This window comes from Tursiops truncatus, chromosome 7, assembly GCF_011762595.2.
Source record: "Tursiops truncatus isolate mTurTru1 chromosome 7, mTurTru1.mat.Y, whole genome shotgun sequence".
Classification (NCBI taxonomy): Eukaryota; Metazoa; Chordata; class Mammalia; order Artiodactyla; family Delphinidae; genus Tursiops; species Tursiops truncatus.
Genome location: NC_047040.1, coordinates 18,307,453 through 18,322,141, shown reverse-complemented (window position 1 = coordinate 18,322,141; position 14,689 = coordinate 18,307,453). Strand labels below are relative to the sequence as shown.

Here is a 14,689-nt window from a genome sequence, read left to right as displayed (position 1 = left end):
CCCCCGCAGCAGCCCTCGGCGTGGAGCGCCCACGGGCTTCTGTGCCGCCTCTCGTCTCTGTCCAACCCCTGGCCCCCGCCTGGCTCTCCCCAGCCCCCAACTCCGGAGCCTTCCATCTTCCGGTGCTCCTGAAAGCACCGCGCAGGGATCTGCGCTGAGCTCAATGCATTCCCCAAACCCTGCCCCGTCCTCCGCGGACCCGGGCCTCCTTTCTGCTTTCGTGAGGCTCCGGCCCTTTGGGAGATCTTGCCCTCTGCCCCTTCATCACCCTCCCTTGCCCTCTTGACACCTATCCCAGATGTCTGTCCTTGCCCCAGCAGGAATCTGTGTCCTGGTCCCTCCATCTCTCAGTCATCCAAGCATGTTCCCCCCACCCACCTCAGTCTCTTCCTTCACATCAGTCAGCCTCTGTCTCTGGGGGGTGTCGCTCAGGTCCCCAGTCCTCTGTCCAGCCTTTGGCCCTTAGTCCTCTCTCCTTCCTCCCCGCTCCTCCCCAGAGGCATGCTGGAGCTCCAGCCGGGAGGGCTGACAGGCAAGGAAGAGTGGAGACATTCCATACGGGGGAAGCTAGCTGCCCGGGGTCTCTTCCACTTCCCCCACCCACATTGGCCCCTGGAATGACTTTCTGTTTGATATAGAGGTTTGGACAAGACGTATAGGGAGGTCAGGAGCAAGCCTTCCCCTCAACAACTCATTCTGGCTTTTCTCTTTCAGAAAACCGGCCACTCCCGCCGGGCCTTTGGCCGACTCACCCATGGTGCGTGGACCATGAGCTGCCTGCTGTAACCCATGAGCACTCCTCCTCTCGGTTCATGTCCCTTCATGAGGCACCCAGGCCTTGAAGATGGCCCATGAGATGCGGGACCCCCCACATGCCCACACTCACCCACTCACCCAAGAAGGCCCCTTGCAGCTGAGAGAGGGCCTAGCAATGGGGGTGAGGGGTTAGCTGGCACACCCCATCATGGGCCTGGGCTTACTGTTCTCCATCTGTGGGCCCTGTGGGGATGAGTTCAGTGCCATGCTCCTCTAACCAGTACACGGCTCCTGCTTGTCGTGGCACCCGGGGAGAAACTGAGGCACAGAACCTGATAGAATTTGGGGAAGTTAAAAAATGTGCCCAGGAAACTTTGCTCCTAGCCTGACTACATTTCTGAGGACCATTCAGCAGTAGAAGAGAGAGATCGGGAAGAGGGTGTCTGTCACATCATGATGCAGAACAGATGGGGAGGTTGGTTTGAAAGGAGAGGTCACATGCAGATGCACAATGCAGATACTGTAATAGAGGGTGGGCCTGACCCTTAATGGGGGGCCTGGGTCTGTGGCTGGGCCGAGCACAAGTAGGTGTGTGTATGTGTGTCCATGTGTGTGTGTGTGGCCAGTGGGAGCACCAGTGAAAGTGCCAAGGATGCCAGGTCGCTTGGGTAGTTAGTCGAAGAATCCGCCGAAGCACATGGGCTCCCCAGTGCGGGGCCCCGTGGAGCCTGCAGGCAGTCAGTGGATGAGAGATGCTTTGCCCATCCCAGGTGTCTCCCTCCCCCCACTTCCATCCCAACAGGGCAGCTCTGGGCACTGGGTAGCCTCATGGCCCCTCTGTCCTGCCTGCCCACCGTGCCCTGCCCCACAAACCCTCTGATAACAGTCTGTCCATGTCTCTCTCCTGCTGCTCCTATGGAAGCGAAGTTTTCCGCTCCTGCAGAAAGCAAAGTTACGGTAGGAAACTGGCTCCTGCCCTAGCCCTCCACTTCCCCACTTCCCTGCGCGACCCCGGCCTCTCCTCACCCTGCCTCAGCTGCACCCTGATGTGTTCCGGCTGGTTTGGGGTGGAGGACAGGCTCGCCCTGCGGTTGGTCGAGTGCCCTGACAGTACGACTCTGAGGTGACTCCCCTTTGTTCCTGGGGTGCCAGGACCCAGAATTTAGAGCCTTGGAACCTAGGACCTTATTATTTGGGGGGCTGCACAGGAACTTAAGTTATCACTGGCAGGGGAGGAGGGAGAGGGGCTGCAGCCCGCAGTCCCCTAAGTGGCCGGGAGGGGGGACTGTAGGTAGCTTTCAGGGCACCACCAGGGAGGCAAGGGTGAGGAGCCAGGGTCCCAGAGATGGAGCCAGGGGACTGGCATGGGAGGGGTCACCCTGCGCCTCTCAGGATGGGCAGCGGGATGTGGGGAGAAAAGGGGGGGAGGAGATAGATGCTGGAAGCCCTGCTGGTGGCGATACGGAGCCTCCTGTGGGGGAGGCAGGAGGTGACAGAGGGAAGAGTTGGAGTCGGAGGGAGGGAGCCCTGCCCACACAGACCCCTTCTGCTCCAGACTCGGAGACGGGCGAGGATGACATCAGCGACGTGCAGGGGACCCAGCGCCTGGAGCTTCGGGATGACGGGGCCTTCAGCACCCCAACGGGTGAGCTCTCTGGGGCGCTCACAGAGCCGGCAGGCGGCCTTCCCACAAGAGGTGCCTCGCTTCACTGTGCTCCTTTCTCTAGGCGGCTCCGACACCCTGGTGGGCACCTCCCTGGACACACCCCCGACCTCCGTGACAGGCACCTCAGAGGAGCAAGTGAGCTGGTGGGGCAGCGGGCAGACGGTCCTGGAACAGGAAGCGGGCAGCAGGGGTGGCACCCGCCGCCACCTGGGCAGCCCAAGGCAAGCACAGGCAACCGGGGCCGGGCCACGGCACCTGGGGGTGGAGCCGCTGGTACGGGCGTCTCGAGCTAATCTGGTGGGCGCAAGCTGGGGGTCAGAGGATAGCCTTTCGGTGGCCAGTGACCTGTACGGCAGCGCATTCAGCCTGTACAGAGGACGGGCGCTCTCGATCCACGTGTAAGTAATGGCCTCACCTGGGCCCGCACTGTCCCACCTTACCATGCCATCCTGCACTGCCCCTCACTGCTCGTCAGCCTCCACCCCCCCATCCCCTGCACCATCCATCCCTCTGTGCACTTCTCCACCCCCCCCCCCGACTGCTTCCACTCCTGGCCCCAGCCACCCACTCTTGTCTTCCCACACGGCTCCATCCTCCTCCTGTGCCGTCACCACCCACACCCTCCTGCTGCCACCTGTCCTGGCTCACTGTGCCATCTCCATGGTCTCGTGGACCCCTCTCTGCCTTCCTCGTCTCCTCCAAAATCTCCACTCTCCCGGGGGCCCTCTCCTGCCTCGCCCATTCAGGCTCCAGTTGTCCCCAGGATCCCCCCCCACCAGGGGCCCCCTCCGTGCCTGCTGTCTCAGCAGCTGCTGCCTTTTCATCTCTCTGCACATTCCTGTTCCCATGTGGGCCTTTTTCTGGGAGGAACTGAACCTTTCCGCACGGCAGCTCCCGGGAGAGCAGGAGGGAGCAAAAGAACACAACCAGGAGACAGAAGCGAGCGAGGCGGTCAGGGGGTAGTTGGGGCCAGGGGCCTGGGAAAGCAGGGGGATGTGAGGTGCGTGGAAGGCAGGGGGCTGGGGCAGGGAGGAATGGCGGCGATGGCGGGGGCCTAGGGTGGAGGCAGAGGGCTGGAGTGATGGAGGTGGTGGCATGTGAGGATCTTGCGGGAGACGCCCAAGGGTGGGGTTGAAGGTTGTCCTGGTAGGCGGGCGGTGAGGAGCAGAGGTGTTGAAGGCATTGCAGCCATTTTTGGAGATTTGAGGCCGGCAGATACAGGAGGGAGTGCTATGGTAGAAGAGGGGAGTGGCTGATGAGAGAGGTATTAGGGGGCATTTGGGGAGCCGATGGGGGGCCTGATTCGTGATGGGTATGGGTGTGGGGGGGAGGTACCATCACGGAGGAGAAAGAAGGGGCCTGGTGGGGGGAGGCGTCTGTGAGAGTGGCTGAGCTTGCTAGTGGTAGGCAGGGGAGAGGTCTCGGGCAGGCGCAGGGGAGGCGCCCTTGCTTTATCTGGTTGGCGTTAGCCAGGCACTCCCGTGCCCTGGACTTGCCTTTTCCTTCCCTGCCTTTCTTTGCCAGGCCCCAGCCTGAGCCTGGAGTTGCTATGGCAACTTCGGAGGAACCCATTTCCTTAGTGATATCTGTGGTACAGAGGCTGGCCTAGAGCTCGAAACTGCCGGCAACAGGCCTCCTCTGCTGTCCCCAATTTCTCTCCATGCCTCACCCAGTTCCCAGAGGCCATTCCTCAGGGACTTTGTTGTCCCTCCCCCAGAGTAGACTCTGCCTCCCTGTAGGTGGCTGGCTGAGGTTCTGCTCCCTAGGGCACTCTGGATTGCATCCCCGCCCCCCATCAGAGGTGAGGTCTGCAGTGTAGGTGGCTGACCCGGGTAGTTTAAAACACTCGGCCATCCCTAGAACTTCTGCTCTTGGCCAGTACCGTACTATTTCTCCTCCCTTCTGTGCTGCCAAAATCCCATTTTGCAGGGAACAAGGGCTCAGAAGCCAGACTACCTGGGTTTCAACCTAGCACCAACCATTTACTAGCTGTGTCACCTAAGTAAGGCACCTCACCTCTTTAAGCCTGTTTCTTCATCTGTAAATGGAGATAATAACAGTCCTGTCGCAAAGGACTGTTGTGAGGATTAAATGACTCAGTGCATTTTAAGCATTCAGTACATGCCTGACACATGATAAGTACTCAGGGAGCCACTTCATAAGTTTTTTTGTTTGTTTGTTTTGTAAATTTATTTATTTATTTTTGGCTGCGTTGGGTCTTCGTTGCTGCACACGGGCTTTCTCTAGTTGGCGGCGAGTGGGGGCTAGTCTTCCTTGCGGTGCGCGGGCTTCTCACTGTGGTGGCTTCTCTTGTTGCGGAGCACGGGCTCTAGGTGCGCGGGCTTCAGTAGTTGCGACTCGCAGGCTCTACAGCACAGGCTCAGTAGTTGTGGCGCACAGGCTTAGTTGCTCTGCGGCATGTGGGATCTTCCTGGACCAGGGCTCGAACCCGTGCCCCCTGCATTGGCCGGTGGATTCTTAACCACTGTGCCACCAGGGAAGTCCCCATAAGTTTTCCTTAAGCTGTCTCTTATGTGTTAGGTATGACGCTAATATCTCAGATTCCTTTTCTTGCTAATTTCTATGCTTGATGTGCCCCTAAGAGTCCAGATGGGGGAAACTGAAGCCCAGCTCTTGGGCATCAAAGCTCTGCAGGTGAGAGGGGCACTCTGGGCTGACCAGCTCCTTCCCTCCTCCTCTTCTCCCACACCCACTGTTCAGGGCCACGCAATAGTTATTCGGGAGCTGAGTTATTCCAGAGCATACCCCTCCGGCGACTTTCTGTTTCTTAGGGGGGTTTCCAAGGGCTCAAGGTAACTTTCCCAGGGACAGGACAGAGTCAAAGCCCTGTACTGGGGGCAGATTTATCAAAGGGAACAGGAACCTGGGTTTCCCACTCCAGGGACCCCAACTGCCTGCCACCTGCTGTTAGCACTGCTGAGGGGCTCAGGTCTGAGGAGGTGCTAGGCAATCTCAGGGATAAGGGCATCGCTCCTGGAAAGCTTATGCCTGTTCTTCCAGGGGCACGGTGAAGGGGGTATGTCCTGCTGAGGATGGGCAGGGCTGTGGGGGCCAGCTGGGGGCAGGAATGAGTGGGAGGCTGCATTCCTGAGGGGGCCCCTCCCCATCCAGCCCTCCTGCCTTCCCTCACCCACTTCATCCTTCGGGTCCTAAGCCTCATTCTTTTCTCTCCCACCACTCAGTTCTGTTTCTGCTGTTTCCCAGCTTCTGGGGCTGGGGGGAGGGGGCTGGCCAGAGCCCCTGGGACTGAGTCTGTACCTGGACCCAGCCACCAGCCCAATCTTCCGGTGCCAGAGCTGCCAGCCTCTCCCCAGCACCTGCTCTGGCTGTGCCTTCTTCTTGGGGGGGGAGGAGGAGGGGCTGGCCCATGTCACCCCCAAGCCTTCCCAGCATGCCCACCACCCGATTCCTGTCACGACCTGAAGGTCTAGGAGGGGAGGCCCCTGAATCTTCTGCCCCTCTTCGTCTTGGTCCTGCAGCAGTCTCCCTCAGAGCGGATTGCACAGGGAGGAGCCTGACCTTCAGCCTCAGCCGGCCAGCGAAGCCCCCAGTCGCCCGGCCCTCCCGCCTCCCTCCAAATCCGCGCTGCTGCGCCCACTGTCCCCTCGGGTGGGTAAGCGGCCCCCACCAGGACCCGGAGCCCAGCCCCCAGCCCCCCCGCAACCACCCCACCGGCGCACCCGGGAGCCGGTGCCGCCCGAGGACGCCACCGCCGAAGAGAAGCGAGGGAAAAAGTCCAAGTCTTCGGGGCCCTCGCTAGCGGGCACAGCGGAGTCCCGGCCCCAGACGCCCCTGAGCGAGGCCTCGGGCCGCCAGTCGGCGCTGGGCCGCTCGCCGAGGCTGGTGCGCGCCGGCTCCCGCATCCTGGACAAGCTGCAGTTCTTCGAGGAGCGCCGGCGCAGCCTGGAGCGCAGCGACTCACCGCCGGCGCCCCTGCGGCCCTGGGTGCCCCTACGCAAGGCCCGCTCGCTAGAGCAGCCCAAGTCCGAGGGCGGCGGGCCGTGGGGCACGCCCGGGGCCTCGCAGGAGGAGCTGCGAGCGCCGGCGGGCAGCGTGGCCGAGCAGCGACGCCTGTTCCGGCAGAAGGCAGCCTCCCTGGACGAGCGCACGCGGCAGCGCAGCCAGGCCTCTGACGTCGAGCTGCGCCTCGCCCAGGAGCTGGGCCGCATCCGCCGCTCCGCGTCGCGGGAGGAGCTGGTGCGCTCGCACAAGTCCCTGCGCGCCACGTTGCAGCGCGCTCCGTCCCCTCGAGAGCCCGGCGAGCCGCCACTCTTCTCCCAGCCCTCCATCCCCAAGACCCCGCGGGCCTTGAGCCCCGCCGCCGCCCAGCCGCCCCCTCCCAGTGTCGCGGGGAAGCCCGGGGATGAGCCAGGGAGGCCCCGGAGCCGCGGGCCAGCGGGCAGGACGGAGCCGGGGGAAGGCCCGCTGCAGGAGGTTAAGCGCCGGGACCAGTTCCCGCTGACCCGGGGCAGAGCCATCCAGGAGTGCCGGAGCCCCGTGCCGTCCCCGGCCGCCGATCTCCCCGAGACCAGGACGAAAGCGCCCCCGGGTCGGAAGCGGGAGCCCCCGCCACAGGCCGTGCGCTTCCTGCCCTGGGCCACGCCGGGCCAGGAGGGCGCTGCTGTGCCCCAGACCTTGGAGAAGAACAGGGCGGGGCCTGAGGCCGAGAAGAGGCTGCGCAGAGGGCCGGAGGAGGACGGCCCTTGGGGGGCCTGGGACCGCCGAGGGGCCCGCAGTCAGGGCAGAGGTCGCCGGGCCCGGCCCACCTCGCCTGAGCTCGGTAAGGCCTCGGGGAGAGTAGAAGAGGTGCTGAGACCTGGGTGGAAGCGTGTCTGGGAAGAGCGAGGCTGCTAGGCAGCTGCAAGGGTGCGGTGTCCCAGGGTAGGCATGGACCCAGGTTCGAGTTTGAATGAAGGATTGTGAAGGCCCCTTGTGTCTAACCTGCCGGCTGGTGAGGCAGTGTGAGAGTGTTTTGTTGGAGGCTGGGCGGAGCCGAGGTGTGAGTAGAGACCTGGTGCCCAGTGTTTGCTATAGGCCCCCTGAGTCCAGTGGCCTGCTGGCCCTAACGGTGGACCTAATGGTGGGGGGAGGTACTGTGGGAACCTAAGGAGCCCCTCCACCCCCCACCCCTCTGTGGGGGAAGAGACAGAAGCCCGTCTCAATAAATAATTGGTCATGTCCCTATTACAGGTGAGCTTTGGGCCAACCAGTTCTCAATATTTACTTTCCCATCCCGGCACCATCTCCTGACCCATCATAGCTGTTGAGATCTGACCCAGCCTGCCTTCTAGCCGCCTCCTCTCTCCCATCTTTGAGTCCCTGCGTGGCTGAGCTGACTGTGTGTTGTCTCTCAGTCTTCCCGTGGGTGGTGGCCAGTAGCCAGAATGCCCCTGCCGCCCCTAACTCTGCCTAACTGAACATCAACTTGGGGCCATTCCTGGAGCGAGACAGAGGAAGCCGTCCTTCGCTCGCTCCCACCTCAGCTGCTTTCTCAGGCCAGATACCTCCACCCCCTGCTCCTAGGACGCCCTGTCAGTGTCTCTTTCAGTGCCTATACCACCCCTGGTTGGTTTTTTTTTTAATCACGTTATTTTTCATTTTAGTATTACTGTCTCAAAATCTTTAGAGATGATTAGGAATCTGTTCATGGTCCTGCTAGCCACCTAGTTGCATATCCACAGCCATGTCCCAGGCATTGTGTTAACTGGGCACTGAGGGGTGTTACTTTATTTTAATCTGTATGTTATGTTAACTGGGCACTGAGGGGTGTTACTTTATTTTAATCTGTATGTTAGCTCTGCAAGATGTTGGGTGTTATTTATCAGCTCTATCTTATAGATGAAACTGAGGCACAGAGCTTATCTAATTTGCCCAAGGTTATGTAGCCAGAAAGCAGCCTAATTGGGATCCTCTCTGTTCTTCTGGCTACATACGCTGTGCTTTAATCTAGCTTATAGAATGTCAGAATTAGAAAATACCCAAAGAAATCCACAACAGTGGAGTTTTATGATCTCTGTGTGTACAAGCTTCCCGTAAGCAGGGACTGTGTCTTATTTCCTGTCGTGTCCGTGGTACCTGTACAGAGTAAGCAGTAAGTGCAGTGTTACTGTTTGATGAATGAACACAATCTAAGCTGATCTTCGTGAGTCCTCTCAGATGGCTACCGGAAGCACCTGCCACTCCCTCTTTTGAATCCAGTGGCATCACTAGTTTGATAGTTCATCACGTGTGGCCCTGTGACACTATCATTGCTCAAGTCTTGGTTTGCTGTTGGTTTGTCTTCTGTCTGTTTGGAAGCTTGTGAAGTCTTGTGCCCCTGAGAGCACCTTACACAGGGCCTGATCTGCCATCCCTGATGACTGATTTGTGTAAAGACATACACAGCACAGTCCCTGTCGTCCTCCGGAAACCAGCACTCTAACTGTGGCTGAAATTGAGCAGCCAAACCACTGTAGAGTCCAGGCCGCCCTGTCCCGTTTAAGAACTCCCTTCTGTCTTCCTTTCTTTCCTGTCTCAGGACATTCAGGAGAGAGACCCTTTGCTCCCTAACCCTTGCCTTCTAGAAGCCCCTCTCTCTGCGTTTGCCCTCTCTCCCCGAGTCATCCCCACAGGGACCGTGTCCCCTTACCCTGTCACCCATGTCTCTGGCAGAGTCTTCGGATGACTCCTACGTGTCTGCTGGAGAGGAGCCCCTGGAGGTTCCAGCCTTTGAGATCCCCCTGCAGAACGCGGTGGTGGCCCCGGGGGCGGATGTGCTGCTCAAATGTATTGTCACCGCCAACCCCCCACCCCAAGGTGAGCTCTAGGCCTGGAGCCAGGCTAAGATTGAGAGAGGGAGGGGAGATCCCCCCTCCCTACCCCCCACCCCAGTCCTCAGAGGGCGGGGTAGGGTGGGTGAAGAGGGGAGATCATCTGCTCCATGGGGCTGGCTGGACTCCTCTGTGTGTGTGTTAGGGGAGCTTCTCCAGAATCCCTTGAGAGAGGGGAGGGCAGGCCTGGGCTTCTGTGACTCAGGGGCATTCCTCGGGTTTCCCTAGGGTGGGAGAGGAGTGCCGTGGGCTCTGTGTGGGGTGGGGCGAGGCCTAGTGGGCCCGTTTGGGCAACGGCAACCTAGTTATCCCGCTGCTTCCGCACAGTGTCCTGGCAGAAGGATGGGTCCTCGCTGCGCAGTGATGGCCGCCTTCTCATTCGGGCCGAAGGCGAGCGGCACACCCTGCTGCTGCGCGAGGCCCGGGCAGCCGACTCAGGGAGCTATACAGCTACTGCCACCAACGAGCTGGGCCAGGCCAGCTGTGCTGCTGTGTTGGCCGTGAGACCTGGTAGGGAGCCTGCGGGCCCTGGGGCCGGGTGGGGCGAGCAGTGACCCTTCCCATTCCTAGCCTGGAGCTTGGGCTCTCAACCAGTGTGCAGTCTCTTCTCGCGTGTTGGCTGCTCTGGTGGAAGCATTTTAAATGGCCCTGGGCTCAGGGCAGGGGCCAAATTCCCGGGCACACACCAGATGGGCCAACTCATGAAGTCATTGAAATTCGTCTTTAGCATCATCTAAATGCCATCCTCCCATGGCATTTTCCTGATCAGGGTCCTGTGGAGAAGGCAAATTATTCTTGAGTCTCAGAGAAAAAGAGTCTCCCAGCTCAAAAGGCTTAAAAGCCATCAGGAGTCTTCTGAGGCCATTTCCCGTCTACAACGGTCACCCTCCCCACCCCCACCCCCACAGTAAAAAGAGATGCTTTTAAGTGCCACAGCCCTCCCCCACTCCCTTGCTCCTTCTGTGGAACCCAGAGCCCTAAAGAAGGTGCGGCTGAGAGCGCCTTTCGGGAGGTGGCAGTGGCTGAGGCTACCTCGTTTTCTATTTTTATGAAAGTCCTTTCTGGGTGTCAGACTACTTCCTTTGGATTTAAGCCCACTTTATTTCAGGTTGAGGAGTGGTGTCAGTGTGCATGGCCAGTTCAAGTCATTCAGGTTGCTGGGCCTGACAAGGTGCTAGCCCTGGGCGGGGAGTGGGGGGGGCAGATAGGTGAGGCTGGGTGGGGGGTGTTCCAGGAGGAAAAGTCGCAGACTCAACCCTTAAGGATATTATCACTGGGTAGTGAACTTAGATCAGAGGACCTGGGTTGGCGGACAGTGCAGGGCAGATGAACTCAGTGCCTAGGACAGCCAAGTGGTCGGTCAGTGTTGTGGGATGCTGGACTGAGAGACATCAGAGCCCTGAAGGGGCCTGGGAATTAGATGGGCAGCGGGTGGGGCCGGGCATGCCTGGAGAGGGAACAGCACGTACTGTTCTGTCCGCTTTCACTCAGTGCTGCAGGAGGCAAGATTACAGAGCCCGATCTGCTGTGGTCCTGGGGCCTCAGCACCTTCACGATTGGGGAGTTCTCGGTGGCATCTGACCTGAGTCCCAGTCCTGCATTAGATCCTTTGGGCCGCACATGTCTGGCTCTGCAGGACTGCAGGTCTCCCTCTTCCTTAGCTTATGTACACCTCCCAGGAGCCCGTGTGTTAGGCTTTCTCCTTCTCCTCACCCCTCCCGCCACGCTGAATCATACCCATCCCTCCACTGCATGCTTCCGTCCTTCCATCACCTCTGGGATCTGCCTTCTGACTCAGCTCCCAGCTCCCCTTAGGTGGCTCGGACCTGGCTCCAGGACTCCGGTCAATACCTGGCTTGGGCTGAGATTTGGCACGGGGTTGTGAGCGGGTTGCCCCAATACTGGCTTGGGGCCATTTGGGAGCCTTTTAAGGTTGGGAAGGAGGCTTGGGCAAGGCAGCTGTCAGCACTTGACTGGGAGTTCTGCGTTCGCCACGCAGAAGCTCCCTGCACTTCAGTTTCCTCATTTGTAAACCAGAGATAATTATACCGTCCTTACGAATGAAAGCAAATGTGTGAACGAGCTTTATGAACTGTAAAACTGTAGATAAATGTTAGTTGTTAGCGTCATTAAGGGGTGGTGTGCACAGGAGCATGGGTTTCCACGAGGCTGCTGGGAAACTGCTTCTTCCTCTTCTGCCCTTTCTTCAGACTGTCTGTGCCTTGGGGACTCCTCCCCTGCCCTTGCCAGGCCTGCAGTCCCTCCATATTTCCCAGTCCCTGGGTCTTCAGCCCATCACAGCATCTCTGTGCCTCCTCCACCCCGGGGAGCCAGAAAGCTTCGTCACGGGAGTCAGCTGTACCAGGCATTGCAGCCAGGGAACAGCTTCTGTAAGTCAGGCTGGCTGGAGGGCCCCAGGGCTTGAGGGGCAGGCATGTGAGTCTAGATTTGGCTGTCGTGGAAAAAGCAGATTTTCTTACCCTACAAGGCACTGTTTGGTCCAAAGCAGCTGGACGGGGGCCAGTAGACCCAGAGAGCAGCAGAAATGGGCGGAACCGGTGGGTGGCACAGACATTAGGCAAGGGAGGGGGTCCCACGCCTGGAGTCTGTCTGTCGGGAGTGAGGGGGCGGAGCAAGGGGAGGGTGTGTGCGCCGTGGCTGGGAGTGGAGCGGGTTGGGGGAGGGAGTGTATAGCGTCTTGTGGGAAGAGGCCTCACGGAACCACCTCCCTTTCTTGCTCCTCACAGCCCCCCCTGCTAACCAGGGCTGGCTTCCCAGTGACCTCTTGGGGTTCCCCCCTCAACAGGACCAGCTTTTGAGATCCCACAGATCTCAGTTCCTGGTTGGGAACTTCGGGAACAGGGAGAACTGAAGAGGTAGTTCCCTGGGTGCTGCGATCTGGGGGGGCAGAGCCTGTCTTCACTGCCTCTGACAGCCCCACCCCAGCCCTGGCTCCCTCCCAGCCTGCTCTACCCCGCTGGTAAACTCTGCGGAGACCATGGTCATGCTCCCAAAGGGGGTGTGTGGATTGGGGCGGGGGCTTGGGGAGTGTGGGAGGTGTACTTAGCCAAAGCTAAGCATTCTCAATGCTGCCCGCACCCATCACACAGGCCTTTAGTGAGCACCAGTCGGGTGCTGAGTGCTACATCTCTCTAAGTAGTTTCTTGTGTTTGGCGAGTGCCAGATACTTTTTTCCAAACCCTTTCACATTTCTTCCCTTACTTGAGCTGCACCGCACCATGTATACCCCTTGAAGAGGGACGTCTCAGGTAGTAATATTACCATTTTACAGATGGGAAGATGAAAGCATAAAGTGACAGAGTTAGCACAAGGCCAGCAGCCTTTACTGAGCATCTATAATCTGCCTGAGAATGTTAGAAGCACCAGGTGATTTAGGGTGATGGAAGCAGATAAACTTAGTATGGATGGCAGAAGAAGATGACACGACTCCTTAGCATCTACTGCATGCTTCGTGCATATCAGGCCCTGTGTTGGCTGGGTTATCACATTTAATCCCCCACTGGGAGGTAGCCTCTATTATCACACCCATGTTACAGATGAGGAAGCTGAGACTTGGAAAGCTTTAGCAAGTTACTCCAGAGCATCACTAATCATAGGACCGATGATAGGAATGTTCTTACGTGCACTAAAAGGGTAGCCACTGGCTACATGCGGCCGGCCGTTGAGTACATGAAGTGCGGCTAGTGTGACTGAAGAGCTGACTTTTCCATTTTATTTTGGTTAAAGTGCACTGAAATAGTCTAAGGAAGCTAGTGGCTACCCTGTTGGTGTGCTCAGCTCTGGGAGCGAAGGCCACTGGGAGGCCGGGTCATGAAATGAAGCCCTGTCCCTGGGTCTCCCAAACCTGTACTCCTAACTACTGTGCTGTACCATCCCTTTTCCCACTACTCTGAAAGGGTTCAGGATTAAGGTAGAATTGTGAGCCTGAGCTCCTGGGGCAGGGGTGGAGAGGCGGAGACTATCGATGCCCTCTGTGGGTGGGTCTGCCTGAGGGGAGGGTTCCTCTCCTTCCTCTCTGAGTCCCCACCTTCCCCGTGGCTCTGGTCCTGCTTTGTTTCCCTGAGTGCCTGGTGTGCCCATCCTCGGCTCACCCCCACCGCAGGCTCTGGTCAGGAGTAGGGGGAATATAGAGGATTCGTGCACCCGGGCCTCCATCCTGCTGCCTTCAGTCCTCCCCTCAGGCACAGGTCTCATATATTTGAGCCCAAGTTTCTAGAATTTTCCAGCTGAGACCTTGGCTTCTATGCTTCCCCTCAGCTGGCCACCGTGTTCTCATCTAACTCATTGTAACTCCTGGGCTACTTCCTTGATAAGATTTGTGACGCTCTGTGGGGCTAATGATTTAGCTAAGGACATTTTGGCCAGAGGATGAGGCTTAACAAAGCTCATTCTGGTCCCACATGTAGGACCAACACCACCATAACAGAAAAGAGGTGGTTTATTGGAGGTCATGAGTATGAAAGGAAAGGAAGAAGAAATCACGGCACCAACATCTGCCCCCCTCTTTTCCTGGCCCTGGTCTTGGCCGGCTGCTGCAGAATTACAGGTTTTCCCTTGGGAAGGCAGTGGCTGCCCATGGAGAGGATCTTGAAATGCCACACGGCCCTTTTGTCCATCCTTGATGGGGGTTTGGACAGCATCTAAGAAACCAGTGTGGTCCCTTGACCCGACTCAGCCCTCCCTCCCCACTCCTGTCTACCAGAAGCAGGTCGGCTCCAATCGGTGCCCTTCCCCAAGGCTGTTACCTCAGAATGGGGGTCCTCACGCACAGCTGTCAGAAGAATGACGGTGGGGAATTCCCTGGCAGTTCAGTGGTTAGAACTCAGCGCTTTCACTGCCGAGGGCCTGGGTTCCATCCCTGGTCGGAGAACTAAGATCCTGCAAGCTGTGTGGTAAGGCCCAAAAAAAAGAAGAAAAAGAAGAATGGGGACCTAATCTATCATGGGTGCCAATTTATCTAAACGTGCAGCAACCCCAAGTAACACACGCAGGGAGTTAACCACTTCCATGGCTGGGTCAGGCTGCCCAGGTGAAATGCTCTCCGCTTCGTTGTCCATTTTAAGCCGAAACGGAAGCATTCTCAGCACAGCCCTTCTCCTTTTCCAAGGGGAGATACTCAACGGCAGCACCTGCGGAAATTCCCAGCTGCAGGCCAGCCCTGTGCATTCTTTTCCCTCACTTCCGTGGTGGGATTGCACAGCAGACATATATAGAAATCCTGAGACGGTGCGTGTGGAGAGCCGGCTGTGAGCCGCCAGACCGTTTATGTACGTGCTGTGAACCTCCAGCACGTTACTCCTTCCTCAGAAACCTCACGGAGCTCCCCTTCGCCTTCAGAGTGAAGGCCACACTCCTGGCCTTGACCACCTGGACCTGAGGATGACCCAAGGGTGGCTGGAGGCACCTGCTCCAACAC

General features: G+C 58.6%; 1 protein-coding gene across 10 annotated transcripts in view; it reads left to right on the top strand.

Annotated features, from left to right (window-relative positions):
• The window catches only part of SPEG (striated muscle enriched protein kinase), a 56,485-nt gene that overhangs the window by 7,424 nt on the left and 34,372 nt on the right, over window positions 1-14,689 (top strand). For 5 of the 10 annotated variants that reach the window (XM_033859689.2, XM_033859688.2, XM_033859695.2 and 2 more), the window contains exons 2-8: window positions 715-757; window positions 1,684-1,713; window positions 2,312-2,401; window positions 2,484-2,820; window positions 5,923-7,223; window positions 9,095-9,238; window positions 9,580-9,762. In XM_033859689.2, coding sequence (XP_033715580.1) covers window positions 715-757; window positions 1,684-1,713; window positions 2,312-2,401; window positions 2,484-2,820; window positions 5,923-7,223; window positions 9,095-9,238; window positions 9,580-9,762 — 2,128 coding nt within the window. Of the gene's footprint in view, window positions 1-714; window positions 758-787; window positions 1,232-1,678; window positions 1,714-2,311; window positions 2,402-2,483; window positions 2,821-5,922; window positions 7,224-9,094; window positions 9,239-9,579; window positions 9,763-14,689 lie in introns of those variants that run through there. The other 5 variants (XM_073807213.1, XM_033859690.2, XM_073807216.1 and 2 more) reach the window with 5 other exon arrangements.